Below are 25,727 nucleotides of genomic sequence, written 5' to 3' on the forward strand. Positions count from 1 at the left end.
CACACACACACACACACACACACACACACACAACACACACACACACACACACACACCGGGCGACGGTGTGCCGTAGCGCGCGTGCACAGACAGGGGGCTGGGTGTCGGCTTCGGCGACGTATTGTGACGCACCAGGGCGGGACTTAGGCCGGGTTACGTTTCCCAATGTCGGAAAATGACGCCGGACTTCGGTATATGGATGGACAGGTTTCAGTACTGGACGCAATAGTATTGTCACGCACCTGCACAGAAACTGGAGCAAGACCTGTCTATAATCTGGTGTCTTAAAGGCTCGTGCTGATCGAAATCGAGCTGTGCCCGTTGGAAGACGGTGACCTGACGCTGAAAACACATGGGCTGGGGGACATCCTGTATTTCAGACACGGCCAGCTGGTGTATGGCAAGGGCGAGTTGCGATGCCGACACTCGTCCTGGGCTGTTTGATTTGACGGCCAGGGACGCCGACACGCGTGGCCTGTCCGCAAGCCAACGGTTCAACAACCGCTCCCCGTTGCGAGGGCAATGCCGATTGACCGCAGAAGCGGTGTGTACCAAAACCATCCTCGGACCGCGTTCGCATGTGGATGCACCGGCGCTACGCATCCAGGTCAGAATGGTCAGTGTCAACGCTCCCTGGACCCTCGGGGTCTGCACTGATTTCTCCCCATTCATCGCGGTGCCGGTAACTACAGGGTATTAGGCGCTTTCAATTACGGCGCACCGCGTCGGGCACATTACGCTGTCCGCGGCGAGTAGCGGGCGGTGGGGTGATGAATATGGCGGTGATGCCGGGGCCGGCCGGAAGCAGAGCGGGCCAGCGTGCCTCTTATGCACCCATTTCCGAACCCGGACACAGACGGCACCCTCTCACTCACTCCCCGGCGTTCTCTGCCTGCTGGTGAATGCGTCTGGTATGCAGGTGTGCCATTGCCACAGCCCGTCATTGGTGTGCGTTGTGAATTATTGGTTCTCACGCGCAGCGTGATGACAACGCTGCCATTTTCGTCGCACTCCCGCGGCTGACTGCTAAACCCTCTGATGCGACACGGTCCTGCGATCACTCCTCATAGCCCTGCAGAGGTGTCGCGCCTCACCATGCGCCTGACACCGACCGATGTGTTTACAGCTCTCCCCCCGTCGCCTGCCACGAGTCATCGCACCGGATTGTGTGGAGCAATGGATCGGATGCCCCGGGCACCCCGTGAAATGGCGTGTCCTGCCCATTATCGGCGATCTCATCCCTTCACTGGGCCCACGCCCAAACCGCAATACAAATCCGGTGTCGGCGTGCCTGTGCCGCCGATCCCGCGCAGAAGACGGATGGCCGGTCTGAGGGGTGTGTCTTCCCTGGCGCCGGCCAGAGCGGCGGCGAGAGCAGGGCGGCTGCGAGGGACGCGGCGGGGCGGGGCGGCCAGAGGTGTTCGTGATCGGGCGTTCTCCGATCGTGGATTATGAGACGAAGGGACACTGGGTAACTCCTGCAAACGACATCTATTACAGACTGACATAGGACGTGGGAGGACTGGTTTGGTACTCCAACGCAGCTACCGTCACCGAAAGTCGCAGGCACAAGACAAAAACATGATCTAGAAAGAACGTCAGTCCTTGAGCTTGCCCACTTGAGAAAGCAAAATTTTGTCTGTTTGATTGCAAAATGTGTGGTAATCTAGCGTGGCGATAGCTTTTTAACATGCTTTGCTTGTTGGGTTGAGGGGTGCTTGCGTTCAGCAGTGCCCGGTGTGATCGGACTAGACGTGGCTCCTGGCCGTGCCTATGCTGCTGTATGGATCCGTTTGCTGCAAATTTCTGACAGACATGTGCCCAAATCCCAGAAATAAATCCCGATATCGCATTCTTGATTCCTAGGTCGTGGATCTTCCGGAATTCAGGATTCATTGCACAAATCAGCCCGATAGGATCTTCTGGGATCAAGGATGCGGCGTGATTCGGGCCCTCTTTCCTTTTGAATTCAGGCACGTGTCTGATCTGACCCGCTGCACAGGATGAGCTCCACATCCGATGTGGTCCGACCTTATTCGCAGGATAGGAAGCAGCAACACCTGATGCGATTCAGAGAGATCCGAAATGGGAATGAAAGACTGCCCTCGAAGTTTACGTGATGTAGCGTGGGTCGCGGTGCGGTTGAGAAGAAGAGTTTAAAAAAAGAGCCAGAGCGAAAACAAATGAGCTATGAAAAAGAAGTTGAGAATTAAGAGAGAAGTCACTTTGAAGGTGGCAAGTGTGGAGCCATCGCACAATTCTTGCCCTAACTTGTTCACTCGTAGTGCAGTTATCCTTTACGTGCCCTTTAAAGCAAGGCATACCGAAAATTGATACCCAATTCCCGGTTACTGAATTCGGAGAGGATGTTTCTTTCACGCGAGAATGAGCCCTAATGCAGACGGATGAGCCGCACGGTCCACCATTACCCTGAATGTTGCAGCATGTGTTGGTGTCGGGGCCGCCTGATCCGGTCTGGCGTTCGGGGATACGCCACTCAGTGCTATCGGGTAACGGCAGTTGGACCGTTTCACCAGGCCCGTTGGGAAAGCTCCCGCCGCCTCGATGGAGGGCAGACCGCGGGCGCTCTGCCGTCCGTGCCGAGCAGAGTGAGCCACTATTGGCCCAGCTGCGGCCCGTGCGTGTCCACCCGTCTGCCGCCGCTGCCGAGCCGCCACTCGGCCACGATCGCGCACGTGACGCGGACAGCCGTCCAATGACCTTCGAGTGTGTCTCGCTTCAGGAGCGAGGCAATACAGATGTGCGCGTTTTGTCTCCTGATACGATTCGAATTAGTTTGTGAGACGTCACTGAGTGAAAGTAAATCCCAGCACACACTGATGATAAAGGAATACACGACATGCTTGCGCACTCATGCGCATAAGATCGTTAATTATACAGTGCACGTTTCCTTAAACGATCCGTGAAAGATCGCAGTATTTGATGAGAAGAAGGAAGGCTGTAGACCATTGTCCGATAAAGCAATTCCGTCAGCATATACAGACATTGCCGCGAGATTTTCGCGTTGCGGGCCCCCACCATCTCTGAATCCCAATTTATCGAGATTTTACCGGGAGCTGGCAGCTCATGCCGCAGGGGAGGGTTCTGCGCATTCCTGCCGGCGGGCCCTGGTGGAGGCGGCAGCAGTGCGGGGGTGCGGACAGGCCCGTCCCTGTGTCCCGGACCTTAGCTGCGCCGGGTGTCGACGCTCGCACTGGGCGGGGCGCGTGTAACGTCGGACCGGTGGGGGAGGCTCCCGACAAGCGCGGCGAGCTCGTGCAGGGCGGGGCCGACAGGGGTCCGCCTGTGAACGCGAACCTTCGCCGTGATGGATCGGACCAGGACATCATAAAGAGCCCACTGAGCCAGCCACATGCCGCTGCTATTCCAAGCGGACGCTGGACTGGGGAGAGAAGGATGCCGTTGCACCTGGCTGCCGGAGAGGGCAGGACAGTCCTAACTATGGAAAATCGGAGCACATCGTCTAGTACTAAACTTAACTAAGGACGTTAGTGAAGTGCGTCATTTAGTCAGCATTTCCCGTCCCGCGCCTGCAAACATGTCGACATGTGTTACCACTGACTGCGGGCCTGCTCCACGCGTACTTTGCGGCCGAAGAAAAAATGATTTCGGACTCAAACCGACATTCAAAAATGGAAGAAGGAAGATAGTGAGCCAACCAAAGCTTTTGTACGCCACCCTTACGCGCTACCTGAACAGCATGATTTTTTAAGTAGAAAAGGAGGAGTAAAACAAAGATCATTTGTAATTTTTTTAGGAAAAAATGTCTGAACTTTAGATTTAATTTCAGTCGTGAAAGATCAGAAGTTGGCTCAGCGCCTTGAAAATCCTTCGCATATCGGAGCGTGGTACGTCGCTTGAAGTCTTGGTGGACTACATAAAAGCATGCGATGGAATGCAAAGGCATGCAGGCAGTGACGCACTCACATACCACCCCCCCCCCCTCGTGGCACATGCCCCTCCGTTATGAAATTTATTGCATGCATTAATACGTGTGAGAATAAAAATCAAAGGAAGACGCATCACAGGAATCGGGTTTCGCAACTCCAGACCAAATAAGCGACAATGAAAGTTCCTGTTTTGTGGTTGTAACTAATCGCACGAAAACGTCCAGCACCTGTCAGGACATGCGCAGTTTGTAGAAGAAAGCCTAGCCTCTTCGCAATGAAGAACCACGGTGTTAAGAAGGTAAACAATAGATACACGCAGTGAGTGAATGCAACTGATGAAGAAACCTTCCTCGAATAAATAAAAGACAAAATACAGAAAAAACTAAGCCAGAAAATACCGAATAGTCGAACATTAAAAAATGTAGGGCATCGAAAAGCTGCTTAGTAGATATGCGGATCTGCAGCAATAAAGCGATACTTAAAGTCGACGTAGGAGCCGATGTGGCTGATATAAGGTGCTGAGTACTAACGCTTCATGCCGGGTGAGTGATGCGTCCTGGTACAATGCAGGAGGAAATATGGCACCTCTTGGTTTCTTCGAAACAATTACAAGGAAGAATGCATCAGTGTGCAAATGAACATTTGTGTAATACCCAAGCTAAAACAAAAAAGCAAAGTCCTAATGCGTTAGGCTAGAGGCAGAGAAGCTGGGCCCAGCCCATTCCCTCCACTCCGCTGATGTATGAATGTGTTTGGCTGGTGTGCTGGAATAGTAAGCCTGTGAGGCTGCAGCTGAAAAAGGAAGTACAGCCATAAGAGCGAACCGCAGCAGGAACTGTGCTGATCCCGCCCCACAGTGCTGTAAAAGAGACGCCATATTACGTGAAGGGACAAGATGTTATCGCCTGGATGACATCACATAGATGGCGGTGCACGCCCCATGGTGACAGCGGTAAAACCGAGAAAAAAAACCAAGACCACCCGATGCCTGTGAGAACGCAATCCTCCCTTCGGGAGAACTGCAGCCATCCAGTGTTCGAGGAGTTTTTCGTCCAGTTTTCGTGAGCGAAGCATTATCCGAACTGAATGCGTCAGCAGGCTGCCATCAAATTGAAATAACCACAGAAGGCCAGAATGTGACGTCTTCCATAACGCAACTGGGTCGAGACGTGTCAAAGAGATTACCTGGATCAATTGTCTGGATCCCAAGGCGGAGGATCCAGGATCCCATAGAGTAATATGGTTGACAGATCATGGGATAGGATTCTGAAATCTTTGTGGCGGCTCCAGGTACATGCCTGGCTGGTGGAATGCAATGTTGCTCCAGAAAGATACCAATTCAAGGTTGCAGAACTTCTACAATAAATCTAATGTGTGGCTATATACATGAATAAAATGGAAGTACAAAGACGCCACACAAACAGACATGACGAACGGCTGTGAAAAGTTCTAGCCAAGCTCAAGTGCGCAACATCGAGAAAGTTCAGCATCAATTCAGACAGGACTCGGTGAAGTCAATTGGCCACGTCGTAACCGAGGAGAACTTCGGGGTCCAGACCAGACAATGCCTGGAATCCAAGTCCTCAAAACGCAAAAGAACCAAACTGACCTGCAGCCAGTCCTAGGCGTGACCAGCTGATCCCAGGAACACTATCATATCAGATCAGAACGTTACTGATCCCAGGAGCACAAACAGTCCTGGCACCTTTGAATGACTTGGCGAGATACAACAGTTGGTGCTGTGACTCAAAACCGAAAGAAGCGCTCAGAAAGACATAGAAGCTCATCGCCAATGTACCTGTTTATAAACACTTTTACCGCAACTAGCCCGCATTGGTGTCAGTTCAGGGTAGCTACTCTGGTCTCGAAACAATCTTGCCACAGTGCCACGGCTTTAGCTGCAAGCCAGTGGCCTTCAGCTCAAGATGCTGAATGAAACAGAGCGGCGCTAAGTGCAAGTAGAAAATGGTTGTTTGGCGGCCGTTTGGGCATGTGAAAAATGTAATCCATAAGTGTGCGGCCTTCAGTCCTCCCGCTTACAGGCGGCCCGCAAACCGCAATGCCCGCTGATGAAAGGCAAGGACCTGCACAGACACCGCTTCGAAGTGAACGGCATCCGGCTGTGGCAGACTTTCTGTCGTGCCACTTAATGGACTCAGCTAGAGGCGAGCTGGGTGTACGTCCCAGAAGCTGTGGTTGCACATGTGCATGCAGTTGTCCCCATGGTACTGGAGCCACAGAGGCTGATAAGAGAATGAAACGCAAAAAGAAGACCCTTTATTGTAATTGCTCGTTGAGTACCCAAAACGTGACTGGCCAGACTCACCAGAAGAAGAATTGGGAGCATGCAACCAGAGTAGAGCAGGGCTCATTATCACATACAACCTTCTTCTCACCATAATCATGGCGAAAATACAATTGATCATCCCCAATCGGCGGCATGATCAACACAGTAGCCTGGGGGCATGCAAAATCTGTGCCAAGCAGTCCCGCGCTGTCCATCCATATGGAGAAGAGAACATGCCCATGCCAGTTATGCCAGAAGCACAGTCGAGCTTAGCGAGCTGGGTAATGTGGGTCACCGCGACGCCCCTGACGGAAGCTGAGTCACGTGGACCATCTGGACTCTCATGACAGAAACTAGGCGCAGACCCATGTGGGCACATTGAAAAAACCGAGCTTGGCACTAGACGGTTTCTGCAGCCGTTGGACTTAACTTGTCCAAATAAACCGAACAACAAGAGAAGAAGTCATCGAACAAATGGCAGCACTCGGTAACACTAAGAACATCAGAAGAAATGCGCTCTGATAGCGGTCGACAGTCTACGAGCGCAGAGCTCCGCCGCCCCGCTACTGACTGGCACTCCAGCCATGCCCCACCAGTCCCGCACTGCCCCAGAGGAAACGGAAATCCAGAACGAGCGTTGTCAAAGAGAAGAGAACGCTTCTTGAACAGGATCCACGGCTGACTCTGATGGACTATCGGTCAGATTCCTTGAGGTGATCGGATGCAGCACAGTCCCTGCCAACACCAGATCCTGAGAATTTAGTAAGACCAGGACTGCCGGTAGAAAATAATTGGTCTAACCCATACCAAGCGGTCGGTTGAGCCGGTGGAAGAACATATATAATCACCAGGGCAAGGCGTCACTTACAGAGTGCCAAGGCCGATCAGTCCACCGCCATCGCCACCACCGTCAGTGGCAGCAGCGCGAGCAGTGCCAGGACTGGCGCCAGCACCAGCCACAGTGCCTGCAACAACGGCAACAGGGCACGCGTTGGGCCGGTCACAGGAGCTGAAGGTGGTGAAGGTCACAAGAGCTGAAGGTCACAAGAACTGGAAGTGGACGGGGTTCTCCGTCCCCTGATCCCTCTCAGTATCCGTCTGGATTGGTATTTCGCTCGTACTTTGTTTAAAACACTTAACTTAAATCCTTAAACAGTGCATGGTAAGTGTATTTCAAGCAAGTGTTAACAGCTTTGCAAAATGCATTGTTTTGAAAACGAGTGTATTTGATTTTATGAATTTTCGGGTACAGCCCAATATCGCGAAGGAAAAAATAAGAAAACACACCACCAAGACACTCCAGGGTAAACGACACAAATGCTTTAATATCAGCACGCGACCAGCCATGCACCGGGACTCAGTTTAGACAAGCTCATACAAAAAGAGAACACATGAGCGATTTGACAACGGTCAGAAACTACAGCTTACAAGATAGGTCATAACGTTGCGTTTTTGTCCAAGAAAGGTTTCAGTTCGCAAACGTAATGTGATCCACAAATTTTCTAGTGAGATTAGTCCTTGATTTCTACAAAATCCGAGTGCAAAGAGGGATTTTATCAGATGGCATTTGTTAGTCATCGTATAAAGTGATAAAATGGTCACCTACAGGGGCTTCAGCAGTTTTGTTTTTGGTAGCAGTTCTGTGATAGTGAGCTAATCTCGTATATTTCCTTTTTTGTATACGTTCGCCTAAGCTTTGATATTTTCTGAAGAGTTCGTTGCGTATGGATATTGAGGCATTGTGCGAGTTGTACTTTGGTGTGTCTTGGTGGTGTTCTTTTTTCGGGGCTTTAGATGCGCTCATGCACCGTGCCCGAAAATTTGTTTAGTAGATACACCCTAACTGTTTCAAAACACCCCATTTTGAGAGGAAGCGCTTGGTTCATGACCAAATGATTCAGATTCATTACATTTGCACTGTGCTAAACAAACTTAAAGCATATTCCATTAACATGTAAACGTCACACTTACGTGTCGTGTAAAAATGTTAACTTTGGTCACTTTGACGACGAATCAACCGTCGACTTTATCTTTTCGCGCCCCTTGGCCTTGATGTGTGATGCAGTTTTGCCTCGCCATTGTACGGAACATTGCTGACCATGCGAGATCGTAATTATGGCATTTTGTGGGTTAAGCTTTCACAATTATGCTGTTTTTCACTTTCGGTGGTGTTGCGGGCTGTAAGGAAGGAGAAGGGGATGTAAAGAAGACGTCTGATATGAAGGCCTTCATTACCAAAGGAATGAATGATACTTTTTTAGGACTGAAATAACGAAGGTGTTCACGCAAACGCTGGCCACATGCAATCACATCAAATCATCGAGTCAAATCATCACATGATTCTTAAGGATTATCATACGATTTGAAGTGATTATTATCGCATTGATAGCGCCATTGGGGAGGCTGTGGTCGCATCGTCTTCCGTTTAGCGAAATCAGTTGGCCTCTGTTTAAAATAATCAAACTTTCACAACAATTTGGTATCATTGCAACATTTGCACACTTCCCAAACTTGTCTTTTTATATTTTTATTATTATTTTATCATGTGTTGCAGGGATAATTTTGCGATTGGAGTTTTTATAACGATGTTGAAAGGACACTGACACCACAATTTCAGTAGAGCCAGATCAATTAAAAGGATTTTTCCGAAAGGTTTGGACGTACCAGGCTTATGCTACGTCTGCGCTGTAAATACTTATGCTGCGGCTGCCCTGCCTCAGGCTGGCTGTCTTAAACAGGAGCCAACGGACGACCAAAGACGAGCCACGTAAGCGGGGTCTCTTGGCCGTGGCCCACATGCCTACCACGAATCGGTCTGTGGCCGACCCTTCACTAATTGAGCAACAGTGAATAAGTACGGTATGCCTTGTTTACTTAACACATGTCACCGTTTGTTCCAGGAACCTCGGGATGCAAGGTCTGGACGTTTGGAGGAACCCGCAGATCTACATGGTGGGGACGTCCCCTCTGTGCGGCCAAATACGGGGCCTCAGTCCGGGGCAGAGGAAGCTGTGCCAGCTCCGTCAGGTCAGTAGATACAGGGCCTCAGTCCGGAGCAGAGGAAGCTGTGCCAGTTCCGTCAGGTCAGTAGATACAGGGCCTCAACCCGGAGCAGAGGAAGCTGTGCCAGCTCCATCAGTCAGCCCATACAAATTTTTCCCTAATGATAATGAAAACATGATTCGCTGATAAACTGACGCGCTGGTGAAATAGTTGTGAACACTGGTTGCCATCTTCACACGCTCGCTATGGGTCGTGCAATTGTTAGCAGAATGCTCCGCTGCAATTATTCTATAATAAGCGCAAAACCCCCAAAATTCCTTTCGGATTTGGGTGTACCAAAACCTTTTGTCTGGCGCACACAGACTCGTGACGTTTCCTCCAAGCTTTTATAACGGCTCCCCCGTGGGGAAAATGCCATTTTTATGACCTTTTGCTGTTCCGGAACCTTGGTGACCCATGCTGAAGCTAGGGCTTGGCATACAAATTGCAACAGGAATTGAGAGCGTCTGGAAAAAGAAAGGCATCGTAAGAATTAGGAGCGGTCATGCTACTTGGTAAGTCCAATCCATCGTCTAGACTCCGTCATTGGCAGAAGAGAAGGCAGAGTCGCTCACAATTGTTCAATTGGTTGCATTAATTAAAATCTAACACACGCAGGGCACCTCCAGTCTTCGAGTTGGACAAGGTAACTGCAAAACCGAACGCGTGTGCCGCCAATTCCTCATGTCTATTAAAGCTACCGGTCTGAGCCGTACCCACTCGAAGTCGAGTCACTACTGCAGGGACGCCTACTGGCAATCACAAGCCGCTATCAGAACCACGACTGCTGCTGAATCACTGAGCTGGAGCCGGACCTGATACCGGCAGCTTTGGCTCCAGCTCAGTCACGTCAGCCGGCTACCATTGCCCCCCCCCCTCTCTCTCTCTGTTGGTAGCCACTTTGTCACGGCTGGTCAACCGGCTGCCACTGCTCCCCTGCCGGAGCCGGGGTGGAGGGTGGGGGCGCCGACTGAGTGTGCCGGGGGCGCGCCCCTGCCCGCAGGACCACATGCGGAGCGTGGGCCGCGGCGCCCGGGCAGGCATCGCCGAGTGTCAGCACCAGTTCAGCAGCAGCCGCTGGAACTGCTCCACCGTCGACGACTCGTCCGTCTTCGGACCCGTCCTGCAGATCCGTGAGTGGCAGTCTCTGCGGGGCGGCGCGTCGACCCATGCCCGCCCGTGTCGCTCTTCCCTGTCCAGCCCAGTTGTCCGGCATGAGCTTGTGAGACACGTATTTTAGCGCCCTGTGTAGAACTGACAAAACCGTTTTCCGTTGGATCAAGTCATTCCAAGTGATTGAATGATCTGAAAACACCTGTGAATTTCTCCTGGGGCTGTTGTTAGCCCACTTGATACCCTTGGCTTGTCCTAGCATCTGTCGTGCCAAAGGCAAAATGGTATGTGTCGTATCTTGGACGAACAAGCTTAGCTCGGTGTACGATCGGGTCGGAAACAAATGACACCTTTTATGTTTATGCTACGTAACTTGATGTGATGTATTGTAGCTTGAAATGGAATTCGCGACCATACCACTTTAAGTACAAAAGTTACGATCGTTTGTGTCACACAGCCCTGTCCATATGAATGAGTATTAATAGGCATATATGGCATGCGCTTCTCTTCTCTGTGGCAGTTGACTCTACCTCTGGCGTCGTTCTTGGAGGCAGCGTTCGCGCACTCGATCACAGCCGCCGGTGTGGTGACCTGATCTGATCTGACCTGATCTCCGGCAGCGTCCCGGGAGGCGGCGTTCGTGCACTCGATCGCAGCCGCCGGTGTGGTGACCTGACCTAATCTGACCTGATTTCCGGCAGCGTCCCGGGAGGCGGCGTTCGCGCACTCGATCGCGGCCGCCGGTGTGGTGACCTGACCTAATCTGACCTGATTTCCGGCAGCGTCCCGGGAGGCGGCGTTCGCGCACTCGATCGCAGCCGACGGTGTGGTGACCTGATCTGACCTGACTTGATCTCCGGCAGCGTCCCGGGAGGCGGCTTTCGCGCACTCGATCGCAGCCGACGGTGTGGTGACCTGACCTGACCTGACCTGATCTCCGGCAGCGTCCCGGGAGGCGGCGTTCGTGCACTCGATCGCAGCCGCCGGTGTGGTGACCTGACCTAATCTGACCTGATCTCCGGCAGCGTCCCGGGAGGCGGCGTTCGCGCACTCGATCGCGGCCGCCGGTGTGGTGACCTGACCTAATCTGACCTGATCTCCGGCAGCGTCCCGGGAGGCGGCGTTCGCGCACTCGATCGCAGCCGCCGGTGTGGTGATGTCGGTGTCACGCGCCTGTCGGGACGGCCAGCTGGCCTCCTGCGGCTGCTCCCGGTCAGCACGACCGGCTGACCTTGACCCCGACTGGACCTGGGGCGGCTGCGGCGACAACATCCGATACGGATACAGGTCAGTCCGCGCTGCGCACTCTGACTGACTGTGTCTGACTGATATCGGATTGCGTTCATCAGTTTAGGAGAAGAGCAGCTGTGTACAAGATCGACTTTTCTGCAGTTTGTGTGGTGCTCATTACCTGTATCAAAAGAATCATTTGAGCTTTATTAGCAGTTTGACTGGATTGGACACTGCCCAGAAAACGGCGGATTATTCATCACTAGGCACGAAAAGCTACAAGCAAAGACACTTCAACTACAAACGTTGCTCTTGGCGTTCGGTGACTACAAGGGAGTTGGCAACACACGTTGCCAACTGCATGTTGTTGCGACCACTACATCGTTCCGATCATTGCGGATGAAGCCGCAGGCCAGTTATGTCGTACTTGAACTTTAAGAACATGTTCAACTTAAGTGGCTTTGCCGCGCCCAATTTCCATGCGTTCCAGAAGACGATACTTTTGTGACCACTGATGCAGATGTATGCAGTTTTCAGAAACAAGCTTATCGCCTTAAACGTTGTGCCTCATAAATTGCTACGCATTCGCATGTACGCGGTCGGGTGAGACGAGGCAAAACGCGGGTTAAGGCTGGGTTCAGATCTCGACGAGTTGGCGCCGTGCCAACACGAAACTAGCATATTGTTATCTGGAGGAGATACTAATTACTAATAAACTAGCTTACCAGGGAGAAAAAGGACACTCGCGTAGACAACAGTGTGAGTCAATGTGTGCATACGACTACGCGCCCTCGTGCGTAGACCACAGATGCACCCGTTTTGGGACGTTTTAAGGACGTGTGTCAGGTTTGAGCATAAGAAGTCGGCAAAGCAACTCCGCTGTGCATGCTTAAGTATCGGTCCAGCTCGCTAACGGATTTCAGAGCCGTCCTGTATCGCCGCTTCGCCAGCGACCGACCGGAAACCGATCAGTGTCATTGTCTCGTAACCTGACTCCAATATAAGACATGGTGGCCTAAATAGATACAAATTGAGCCATGAAAACCGTACAAACTATGCACAGTTTGTTTCCATCAATAAACCCAAGCAAATATTTACATCTTTGCAATATTTTGCTTTGGTCTTGACTGCGATAATCTGAATTATTGAGAGCTGTATTCTGTCTTCGTCTACAACTCCCGAGGCTGTTGTATTATGTTTTCTCCATATTTGTCTTGTCTTCGATTACAATTACCGAGGTTGGGCAAGTTCACAGCCAGACAGTTTTCAAGCAAATAAATTGTAAACTGCATGGGACATTGTAATGGCATTATGGCATTATGCATTGTAATTAATTTTTCATGTAACTCTGCAACGAGGTAATGTCTCATCACCGAACTTTGAAGAAGTATCAGTAAACGCTGCAGCATCCGTCCCACCTCCTTTTCCGCGGTGTCAGGGCATACACAAGCGAGGAGCTTTCCGAATGTTTGCCCTTTGTCATGCTAGGTAAAATAGGTGTTTGTGCTAAAAGTCTTTGAGATGTTGAATAATTCCTGGTCAAAAGTTATATTGACATCTTTTCGGTTACCGCGTTAATGCCGCGTATGAACTTACAAGCACAAATGCGTGGAATGACGTGTGTGCCATTAACATGTTAAGATGTTAATGTGTGATATGTTATGGTATGCTATTGTTGATGAACCCGTGTGTACCCGTGTGCCGCCAATTGTCGCTGTCTCTTATAGCTACCGTCTTGAACCGAGCCCACTCGAAGTCGAGTCACTTCTGGACGGACGCCTACTGGCAATCACAAGCCGCTATCGGGGCCACGACTGCTGCCGAGTCACTGAGCTGGGGCCGAACCTGCCGGCAGCCACTGCGTCAGGGCTGGTCGGCCAGCAGCCACTGCTCCCCTGCTGGCGGCCACTACGTCAGGGCTGGTCAGCCGGCTGCCACTGTTCCCCTGCTGGCAGCTTCTGTGTCACGGCTGGTCAGCCGGCTGCCATTGCCCACCGCCTGAGCCAGGGTGGGGGGTGGGGCGCAGACTGAGCTACCCAGCGTCTTCTGTTGATTGCTCGGCGTTCATATTTCGCAACAACTCACAAGTGCATTCTGCTGATAAATAGCTTCGTTAATCCTTGGTAAAAACGTTTAATGGCGATTTGGTCACAATCAAACACAAATAAGCGATTGGAGGACGCCGAGCAGTTTGCGCATACCACAGACAGCGTCCCACAGCGCGACACGGTGACCTGACCTCGGACGTGACACGGCAGTCCCGTACCCACTCAGGTGTCGCTCATTGCTCTCCTGCGGGGCATTCCTGAATGATCTCTCTAAGGCCGGGCAGGGGAAATAGGCCTGACAGGATCTTCCTCAACTTTCCTTTGTTGACTCCCAACGTCAAGTGAAGTTACCTAATTTGTAATGCATTTTTCAGCCGGTGAAGCCATCTCACCGGACGTTTATTCTGCTGGTTCAGCGTTTTTTTTCTTCTCATTTTACATCACTAATGCATCGTTGGCAACGACAGCCAATGGTAGAGTGGAGCCCCGAGCACGCCGCGAAGCCGTAGCGATGACGTCACTGGTCCCGATCTTATCGCTCATCTTAGTATGCGCGCTTGCATGCGTGCCGCGGCAGGCGAAGCAGAATGCGCGTGCAACGGCCGCGAATGCCAATGTTTTAAAGGACTTCAGTATGTGTGCCGCTCGTGTTTGCTATTCCAGTGTCGCTGCTTGAGTATGTCGTTGCGGCTGTCCAGAACTGGTTTGATGTGAGCCGCAATGAAAAGGCGATGTTAATGTGACACGCATATCATGTAGGTAGCTGATAACCGGAACAGGCTTGGAATTCGATCTTGATAGGGGATGCATTGGTATGCGTGTGCGATAGGGCATGGCCGTTACGATTCCTTTGCGAATCGACTAGGTCTTTAATCCACGTCTGGATGAGAGTAAAGATGTGTACGTTGTGAAATGCGCAACATAGCCCTGGAACAGTTTCCGGAAATGTAACTAGGCTCGCTGTGTCTGTTTGTATAAGCGCTGGTACAAAGAAGTCATTCGTGTGCGCTGTGCCTACTACATCTGCGATCGTAAAACCATGATTATAACTGCCACAGAGCCGCGCAACTAAGAACACTCTTGTTTTTTTCTCGGGATGCGTTGCTATGGGATATCCGCCAACACCGCAGAACATGTCTCCGAACGATTCCCATGCCTCTGCGGCGGCTCAGGCATACCTAAGCCCCAACGCATATCGAACTGATCCCGCCTCTCTGTCACTGCGCCGCCAGGTTCACCAAGGGTTTCGTCGACATCCGTGAGCGCGAGCGTCAGCGCGGGGCCGGCTCGCTGCGGCGGGGCCGCGCCCTCATGAACCTGCACAACAACGAGGCCGGCCGGCGCGTGAGTGCCGATCGGCCCGGCGGCAGCCGGGGCGCCCGGGAGCGTGCCGCCCTCGGTGGCGTGGGTGGTGCGGCTGGTGCCGGCGTGTCGTCTTCTGGCTGCTTGACGTTATAGCTGCAGCCCGTCCCCCGACTGAGGAAGGGTTGTGCGTGGGGCAGTCGCGTCATGGTGATCCCTTGATTGTGGCATCTATGTTTTGCTCGCCGTTACAGGAAATGAGCCACACTTGAGATATAAATTGAACTGCAGGTGTATGCATCTAAGTAAGCAGACTTCTGCTCGGACTGCATGTTCAGCCTTATCAAGTTGTTACTTATCAATAACTTATGTTTTCCGGTCAAAATTACTGTTTGTGCGGCATTCTTCCATCGGACTCTTGATCAGTCATTACCACGCTTGGCCACCTCCAAACGTGCAAATTTGAATGTAAATAGTTATGTTTATAACCTTCAACATCTTTTTATGCTTCAGATATCGTCACACCTAAACCGCTTGAAATGAATGAATGCGACTGACTTTGAATTATGTCTTTAAAAATGATGATATATCTCAGATGTTTGGATGCAGAAAATAGACTTTGCGTATCACCAACAACTCTTCCGCAGCCGAGCACGCTCGAGTGCATGTCCGTGCCGATCTTCCATGGAATAACCCAGCGGCCTCTTGCCGTCGTAAGGGCGTATGCGGCCGTGCATCCTTCTGCGAAACGCACGCAAGGATGTACTTAATCATACGTTTTCATTTCAAACGCCACAAATCACATCCTGTCATGCCAGCTGCTCCCCGATCGACTCTAGCCAGGAGGAAGTCACTGGCACGCTCTGAATGATTAACGGCGAGTACAACGGGCAGCGATCCGCTTTTTGCGGGCATTCTCGGGAGTGGTCATTCGGCCTCAACGATGTCGGCGATCGCGAATGCCGCAGGTGCGCCGGGTTCGTGTTCAGCAGCATTAATAAGGCATAGCCTTGCCGATGCTCATTCAGAGGTGCTGCTATAGAGCCTCGTGCATCTCGTCGACCCAATCCAGATAGCGGTGGCCGTTAGTAAAAAGCCCAAGCGGATGACTTCACTCCGTCTATGCACGTTATGCGGATGCACGTTGTCCCGAGTCAGAAGTCAGGTCACGTGTTCCGGGTCAGACGCCAAGTTGCAGTTCCGGGTCAGGTGTCAGGGAAGACAGGTGTTGAAAGAGCAGGAAACTTATCGCGCTTTGCCTGGTCTCACGCTCTCATGCTTTTAGTGCTGCCATAGCCAGTTTACGACGATCTCTGGGCTTGGTATGTTTGGTGTATTTATATTTTTACTACCGGATATTCCGCCAGTCGTAAAATCTCTCAATCAGTGCGGTAATGGTGCGATAATGAGTCCAGATGCTATCGCGCCAATAAAGTGATTAGATGGGAATGGATGTTGTGTTTTCTGAACATAATCGCAATGTTTACGCTCCTCGTATTGTCTAGCTCATCGTTTAAGGAGTTGTAAACGTGAGAACCCAACGATGGACGTGTGTTTAGTATGCCACTTATCTTCATGCTTCTGGGTAAGTGGCTCGCGTTCTAATCCCAATAAATGCATAACAACACATGGGGGTGTAGTTTTGCAAAATGAGTTGGAGCTCAACAGCGAAAAATTACCCAACCTGCCCCCAGAATATGCCAACAAACAGTTCTCAACATGGGTTTTGCCCACTTTCTTCCCAAAGTCAGGGGGATGCTAAAGCTCAAATTGCGGGACAGGGGACTGAAGCCCCCCCCCCCCCCCTGACTGAATAGGAAACTGCGCCCCTAAAAGCATGCAATCGGAAGCTGTATAGACCATTTTGTTTTCCGCGTGTGTACATGGGGACTAGACATGTTGTTCTTGGAGGCATTGTCACCCATCGTCGCTCCTTGTACAGGATCAGAGAATGTGCGCGGCTTAAGCCGGGGCAGTGGGCGAGGAAACAGATGTTGATGGAAATTAGCTGGGGCTTTCATAAAGTAATGCCGCTCGGAACTCCGGTTTACACGAGAACAAACGTGGTAAGAAATGGGTTTAGCCCCAACGTACCGAGAGTTTCGCATTCAAATTTACGAGGCCGTGTGCTTCACATTCCCTCATAGGCTCAGTGTGCTTCGGAAGACTGCAGCCATGAGAGCGGCATGTACTCGTTTATATTGGCGCGAGTCTGAGCGTGTGTTTGTGGGGCGGTGGTATTATAGTGTCTGCTGTTTTTTATTCATTCTGGAAGTGAAAAATGCCTTAAAGCAGCCTAAAATCACTCAAGAACAAAGACTACACTCCATCATGATCTGGGATGGAAAAACGTGACCTGCAAACATCCCATATCAAATAAAACGACCGCTTGCTTGGGGACATCTAACTTATGCCATTAACCTTCCATAAGGATTATGTCCTTTTCCAAGAGGATCAAGTTGTGTTTCACTCGCCAGGATGGAAAAAGCCAATTAGGGATCATCTCTACCAGCCAGGCACATAAATAACCAGGATCACGCAATCCTACTATGACATGGGCCACACATGTTTGACCACAGGCAATGAGCGCTGTAGCTTGCTCGGAATTTCCAGCGGAACTCATTCGTTCACCGTGTATCATCTGCAGGCGGTCATCAACCTGACGAAGGTCAACTGCAAGTGTCACGGCGTATCGGGCTCCTGCTCCACCGTGACCTGCTGGCAGCGGCTGCCCGCCTTCAGAGAAGTCGGTGAGTGTGACCGGAGCGGAGGAAACATTGTCACGCGCGCGGCTCTGGGGACCTCTGACCTCTGGGTCAGGTGGGCTTGACAGGTCATGTTCTCGGAGGCTTTGCGTCGGTTTGTCATTGTTCGACGCTGGCGTTTCGTAGGAATTCCAGCTACAACACCCTGCCCCGAGCGGACTGGACTCTGGTGTCTTTCCTGACAGGTTGAAATTCAGTCTGCTCGTTTGGGATGTACCAACGTCCACTTCGCCTCACTGGTAGATCAGTGGGAGCTAACGTACTATGAGAACGAGAGTCCGGCCTTGTCGGAAGGGGGAGGAGCAGTCGGCGTTCTGTTTCGCTCTAGGGAGAGGTCGCGTCACGTGCACCTTGTTAAGGGGTCCGCGAGCAAGCGGAACACGACCTTACATACCCCAAATCGGGCTTCACCGCGGAGTTGGCCTACTTATCAAAGCTGAGGGGCCTAGTTAGTGTTAAGCCCCTCCCTGAGGGCTTGGGGCCTGAAGCCCTGCCTTTGGTGGGGAGTGCTTCAGAAAGCAACATCAGCGCATATACGGGACGTCTCGTGAAAAGGTACCACGTTTCTTTCTCATCTGCGCAAAACGTAACACATATTTTGCACGTCACGTGAAATTGATACGAGAAAATAGATGTGAAAATTTGTCCGCGTTCGGCCGCCAGATATTCTGTGATAGCTATCTGGAATGTTAAAAAATCCTGGAATGACGTTCGCCACCGCCAACACAAGAAAATCGCTCCAGAGAATTAACCACGCTGAGGGAGAACTACGGATTAGCCCGTACGGAGATTTCTGCGGCATGTTCTGGATTTGCACGGAACAAAAAAGACGTTCACAGCTATCTCCAGGCAAAAAATACCATACTGACTACGAGAAAACTTAAAAATCCTTATCCAGCCAGCTTGGTTTCAAAGAGAGCGATATTCACGTTGACAGGTAAGCTTCTAGCTGGCTTTGACTGGAGGTCGTGTTATCTCCAAGAAGACGGCGATTCCCTGGCCTGCGCGCTGCTTCGATTGAACACCCCCAAATTTTTCCTTTGTGGGTATCTGAAGGACCAAGTCCACCAAAAGCCGCCCACAGGCCTTAAAAATCTGAAGCCGCAAGTCCGAGCGACGCATGAGTGGATCCAGTCCGACACGTGCACCCCGGCGGTGATGCAGGTCTTGCAATCGTGAGACAGGTCCTGTGACGAACTGAGCTCAGTGAAGCGCATGTGGGACGAAGGGGGGGGGGGGCAGTTGAAATACACGCTGTAGTTCGGTATGTATGCACTGGCCGTGGCGCTTGTGACGGTGAAAATTACCTTAACGCCGTTTTGTTCCAACTTGGTTCAGTGTTTGATGTCGAAAATTTCCGGAGCTATTAACCTTCAAGGTGTGACACCTTTCGGATATCAAGGCCTAAATCTCCGCTATCAACCTTTTCTCAGCCTTTCGAACCTTCGCGTTAAACATTGAATTTTGTCTGGTAAATCACATATGATATGCATATATTCAGTCGACATTGCAGCTATCATAAGCATACACTTTTACCTTGACTTTGTTTTAGAGATACATTTTTAGAGTCAGGCAACGCGAATTTTGAAACTTTTTTGTTGAAAATTTTGCAGCTTACTGTTTGTCAGCCTTACAAACATTTGAAAAAGAACACGATAACCCTTGACATGCAAAAGCTCTTCACCACAGCACTATCATTGGAAAACCATGTTAATACAAGTCGCAGATAGGAGACAGATAAGGGGTTGGGGAGCAGTCCTCACCGGCCAGTATACTGCTCCATTGAACGCAAGAGTTGTTCATGACTTTGAATGTTCGTGGTTGGGTGGCTTTCTCTAATGCCCCAAAGGGGGAAGCCAACCATGGTCATGACAAGAGGCTAGTACTCTGGTGTTTGCTGGAACGGTTTAACGCATTAGGCATCGTTAGTGTTTCCTGGAGGTGATTTTTAGGAGCACCTCCTGAAAATGCATGGTTAAACGTCTTAATAGGGTTGTTATTATCATGTCAGTGCAACTTACGCCACGAAGCCAAAAATCTGCGTTTGGGCGTTGCCATTCATAAGTGAGAGCGGCATGCCTTAGTTGTTTGTCATCATTTGGGCTGTTTTTATGATTGTGTTGAACACCTCGTTAGCCTTGTAGTATATCACGCGTTGCATTCGGTCATCGTTGTTGAGACTAGTGACGTTGATTTTATGATTTTGCGAAGGATCCCTTAATCGATTTATATGCAGCTAACGTTTGGTTTTTGCAGTGGAGTTTGATGGTGCTCGCTCATTTCTGTTGTAGACTCCTTTCAGTTAAGTTGCAAAGGATGTCACGGCTCTCATTATCCACATTTCGGTTAGGGTACACGCTATTAACCAGAAGTTGTTATCATTCCAGTGTAATTCCGGGACATCACAGTTGCGAACTGCGCATCTGGCAAAGGCCCAAAATACACCGCTGTATATTTTTACCAATGAGCATGCATGAGCAGCCACCTTCATGAGCAACCTGCACCATTCCCTCCACGCAGTACTCTTCCCACCGTAAATATGACATTCTATGGGTGTTTTCAAGCCCGGGGGCGTGAAACACAACGCTGACCACACGCGGTCAGTCAATGCCGGACAGCACGCCGGCCTCCTGAGCCTTCAAAGGCCTTCTGGCACTTGGCCGTCCAGAAGGGCAACCGATGCTGGGCGTGACATGCCGATTCAAGCCGATGTCGACTGGGTCATCAGGTGACACGCTGAAGGACAAGTACGACGGAGCGACGGAGGTCAAGGTCACTCGCCGCGGCCGGCTGCGCGTCAAAAACCGCCGGTACAGGAGGCCGACCGCCAACGATCTGGTCTACATCCAGGAGAGTCCGGACTACTGCAGGAGGAACGAAGCGCTCGGATCGTCTGGTCAGTGGTGACCTCTGCAGGAGGTTCAGACACGTCGCGAGACAGGGCACTTGTGCTCTGATGCCGAGGCGCGCTTTTTAGATTTGCTCGGAAGCTTATTGTATGGGTGGATTTCTGGGATTTGAGATCACGTTAAGTAGTGCCTGTCAATATGCTTGTTGCGTGAGCCCTGACACCTACCATCCGATAGTTTAGTTCCAGGTCAACGACAGGATTTGGTGGCAAAGGTTTAACGCGTCGCAATGCACGGCGCGGCCGTCCTGCTCTCTGACGTTGCTTGACCTTTAGCGCGGCCCCCATCACCGGCCGCAAGCCATGTCTGTCAAGGGCGACGCCGAGTCATGAAAAGCATTTCGACGAAATTAGTTATTTTGACCCTCGGCATTGCCAGCAGACAATGGACATCTGGGGAATTTTCGACCGTGAAACCAGTCGGAATTTCCCGTAGCAATCGCTGTTTTGTGACAGCCGCAAGGCCATCACGTCGGTTTTGTCATTTATGTGCTCGCCTTTTGCAAGCCATGCGGGGAGAATAGCTGTCCATGCAACTCACCGTTCCGCAGGAACAACTGGTCGCGCGTGTGAGCGAACTTCAAAAGGCACCGACGGCTGCGGACTGCTCTGTTGTGGCCGGGGCTACAACACCCAGCGCATCACCGTCAATGAACGCTGCCAGTGCAAGTTCGTCTGGTGCTGCAAGGTTCAGTGCCAAACATGTGTCCGGCAAAAGACGGTGCACACGTGCAAATGAACACCTACGAGCCTGTGCACAATGTGGGTTCAAACCCGACCGCAGTTTAGATGAAACGTTGCGGTAAATGTTGGTATGAAGGATGTTACCAACTTTTTAAGATGCACCCACTTGACCCCTGGATGTGAACAAGTGAGCTGCGCTTGTACCTGGTGACCACATGACCTGACTGGGAAGCTGGCGCGCAGATCTGAGCCAGGCGACACATGGGCATGGTTGATACTGGACTTGGACATGCACTAACGTGCTTTCCGTATGTTGCGCGTGCAACTTCTGCACACCGACCGAGCCCATCCCGATGCCTGTCGTGTTTATTGGCGTTCGGCTGGCATGTGTTGTTCAAGAGGCTTGTTGATTTGTCATCAGGTCCGATCCGGTTCACCCGTTGTGGGACGGCTGCTGTTGTGCTGCCGCGTGCCGGCGTGTCGCAAATACATCCATCTTTGAACTCAAATGGAACGACGACCTGTTTCTTGTTCCCAACACTAGGATCAATCATCAGCCTGATCCAGGCGGCTTCGCCCCAGTTGTGAGAGAGATTCTATTAAGTGTCGCTGGTAGGCATTTTGCCATCCGTTGTTTGCCATCTGCTTTTGTTGTTTTGCTTTGGGATTCAATTCAATTCAATGCGTTCACTGCACATGCACCTTCAACGGTAAATCAAGCACAAGCAATCAAAAGAACTAAAAGCCCACCCAATCCACGTGGGTTATTTGTATTCTGCATTCTACCTGAAATTACCGGAGGTCCCTACAACACACGAGCTGAACTCACGAAGCGCGCGGCACATGCCTAAGCCGGCATCTCGACATAACTGCACCCGCTCCGACAGCGCGGACACGGCACTGGACCCTGAGCGTCGGCCCGCCGGCCGTACCGACTCAGCCGGGGCCAGTCCGGCCTGCGCCGGCGGCCTCTCCGGCGAGATGCGGTGCCGGCCGGCCGGTGGCCGCGGGCCGTGCGTGCAGCACTGCCGATAGTATCGCCCGATAATTAATCAGCCGGTCGGCAGCCGTGGCCTGGACCGGCAGCGGCTGTCTGCAACGGTGATCTGCCCGCGCCGAGCTGCCCGAGCAGCGGCGCGCTGCCCGCTGAACAGGGCAGCCGCCGCACAGCTCGCGAACGGGCGCTGCGTGTTTCGTCGATCACCGTCTGTTTTGATGGACCGATAATTGTCTGTCGGATGGTTGGATAGATAAGTTCTTGAACGGAACAGTTCAGCGCAAAAATAGACTGTTTTTACAAGACATTAAACACTGTGCTGAGCACTGGAAGTCAATGCAGATGGACGCAACCCTTTTAAAACCATTTCAAGCCGATACTCAATCAATCCTTGTACACATCATTTCAATCCAATCCGTAATTCGTCTTTGGAAGGACATCAAAACTTGCGGCACTCATTCTTGTAATCTCATTTTGGGCATAACAAGGCACGCACTCATTGTATTATAACAGCTTAGATGCAGTTGTGAAGCGCGGTACGTGATATATGGACACGTGATGTGCATTCCCGGCGTAGATTAAGGCAGGCGGCTTCGATGCATGGTACGATGATTGCGCACTACGAATGAATGATTACAGGAATACTGTCTCCTCAGACGTGGGTGTTTTGAACAAAAAAGGGCTAATTCGTCGAGAAAAAGTGCAGACCAAGCAACTGTTAAATCACGCGAAAATATTGAGCATCCTAGCCTATCAGACAAGATCGTGGAGCGGAACAAGTTCGATCCATCTGCGCGACGTGCTTCACATGCTTCTAGCGATAGAAGGATTTTGAAGTGGAGGAGAAGGGGCTTTGTGAATGACAAATAGCTACAGTCCGGACTGAATCACAAAGTTGGGATGGTTCATAATTCAATCTCCACACTATAACCCTCATTTGGTAAACAGCTCAGTGTGAATGCATTTAAGGATTACATTACAATTCAGCTTGTGCAGTAAGTCAATCCTTTCCGTACCTGTGACTACACGAATCTTGTAAGAAACTGAAAATAGTCTCTAGCACATTGAAAAAGACGCCATTCGAACCACGGACAGGCATCAAACAGTCCCATCTTGACTCCGAAAACACTACGCAAAGGGTACAGAAATAACGCCATGAGCTGCCGGTGGTGGAATGGTGACTACAATGCCACAGGGTAAGGGGGACGAAACCACTGTGAGATATCGACGCATGTGAGGCGTGAACACTAATGCCACCGTCGTTGCACTGACAGCGAGACTTCGTCCGCGTAGACATTTTTTTCAAGAGCACCATTCGGCGTGTGCATCTTTGTCTGCCATTGTATTTGTAAGCAGGCACACTGAAGAGAAGTGGTAGTATGTGGGGTTTTTAGGGGGCGCGTCGACTGCGGCAATCATTTAGCGCCACAGGCCAGCGCACAGAACAGACGATTGCACCGCAGACGGAACAATACGCGCGCACGCAACGAGCTGTGCTTCTGTGACGATCCACGACGTAAATTGGTACCTGTTCGAAACCGATGACAGTGGCAGCGCGTGGGAGAAGAGGTCATATCACCGCCCCTGGCAATGACAAGCCTGGCTCTTGCCCAGGACCACAGTTTGCCGTTCGTGCCGCACTGCTGTATGTGAGCGTAACGCGCAGTCGGCGCTGGCCAGTGTTGGCCCTTCCCGCCCTCTGGCTATACCCGACAAGGGTAGGGCGTTTTTTGTCGCGATTTCCTGTCCCGGAACCTGCTGCCGGCGGTCAACAACAACGGAACCGGGTTGAATTTATGTAAAAATTTGACACATGCAGCGGTTAGAATAGTATTAACTCCGATTAACTCCGTGTGTTTTGCAGAATGCTCTTATGTGCACGTTGCATTCAAATCTCCAAAAAGCCATTGATTATATCGAAAACAAAGCTGCATGAAGCCTATGTTCAGTGTACTTTGCAGTGTGTTCTTACATTTGCTATCCCAGTATTTTGTGTCTTTAAACGGAAGATGCCACCTTTGCAGGCAATGAGGCAAACATCGGATGTGATGAAATAAGCGCACTTACAACCATGGTCATGGTTTCAAGTTTAAGACTCCTCTAGACAACACAATTTTACCATTAGGAAATATGCTCCTCCATGCGTCATCGTTTAATTGCGTCATGGGACGTTTATATGACGTCAGAGTCACTGCCAGACTGGCCGTGCAAAATTGCTACTATAACGGAGGGGTGACTCACTTGTGGTACTACAACCTATCGAAAGGTAGCATGCTGATCTACCACATGAGGTGGATTAGCATCTGAAATCGGTGCATGTTTGCAGAACCCAAATACTGTTATATGCGCGTATTTTGGCCCGTACTCGTCTTCTTGCATATGTGTCTGTGATTTTATATTTTTTCTTGTGTCCACATAGTCGGTTGCGGCGCAATTTTTAAGTTATTTGATTCCCAGTCTCATTTCCGCCATAACCACTGATAATGTCCAAATTTCTGTATTATGTGGCAAAGACGTGACTGGCGTTCAAAACATGCACCGAACGCGTTACATTGGTTGACGACCAACTCAAGCCCGCTGATGCCAGAAATCGTGCTGACGCATGCCAGGCATGACTAAATCAAATATTTTTTCCTAGGCACAACTTTTGCACTTGACACTTTCGATAGGGTATACCTGAGTATTACCTGGCCAATAAAGTGACAGAAATCATGTGACGTTTTAATACCGACATGCATGCCTGGGTGACCTTAAAATAGTACGCACGAAATAGACCGCACAAGTTCGCAGGCATCAGGTTCGGAGGCAAGAGAGTTGCCGGTCTTAAAAAGGGAATGGCAATAGTCTGCACTGAGTCCAATCTTCAAAATTGCTATCTCAGTTCAAAACCACATACAAATGTTGGACTCTCCCTTTAACACAGCGTACTTTGCAGAATGCGCTCCCTGAAAAGGCGAAGCGCGTCGGAGACGGATGGATGTAATCCAGATGCAGCAGACGGATCCCTGTGGCAGATTTCTAGTTGTTCTGCGTGATAGTTAGACTCGTGACGACTTCGCTTGTGCCAGTCCTTTTTGTGAGTCAGGTTAACATAAGTTGTGTCGGTCTCGAACTTTCATTAGCCTGTACCTCACACTCACCGTACTCACTCCACGCCAGAATGTCCAGGTGCACGACCAACAGCAATCTTGTGTCTTCAGATCAAGTAAACATTATGAGCATACACAAAAACAAACGGTTCACCTTGTATGCCACCTTCAAACGGATGCGAGTCATGACCACGTCTTACGGAAAAGGTTGGATATCACGTCATCATCATCCAATAAGAAACATAAACGGCATTATGTGAAGGGAGCGGGATATTGGGCAAACCAGTTAAAGGGAGTGTTTCACACTTGTATGGAGTTTTGAGCTGAAACAGCTATTTTGAACATTCTTCG

The 25,727-nt window shown here is 50.8% G+C and overlaps 1 protein-coding gene across 1 annotated transcript; it reads left to right on the forward strand.

The window, feature by feature from the left end:
• Positions 1–9,098: 9,098 nt before the first annotated feature.
• On the forward strand, positions 9,099–21,776 carry LOC119092874 (protein Wnt-5b; the record flags this gene model as incomplete). Its single annotated transcript, XM_037215779.1, has 7 exons — positions 9,099–9,225; positions 10,244–10,373; positions 11,460–11,640; positions 14,864–14,975; positions 17,581–17,683; positions 20,427–20,594; positions 21,158–21,776. Coding segments are annotated over 7 exons (1,009 nt in total), but the record flags the coding sequence as incomplete, so codon positions are not given.
• Positions 21,777–25,727: the final 3,951 nt, after the last annotated feature.

Source organism: Pollicipes pollicipes, unplaced genomic scaffold (genome assembly GCF_011947565.3).
Source record: "Pollicipes pollicipes isolate AB1234 unplaced genomic scaffold, Ppol_2.1 Scaffold_3544;HRSCAF=4165_pilon_pilon_pilon, whole genome shotgun sequence".
NCBI classification, from domain to species: domain Eukaryota; kingdom Metazoa; phylum Arthropoda; class Thecostraca; order Pollicipedomorpha; family Pollicipedidae; genus Pollicipes; species Pollicipes pollicipes.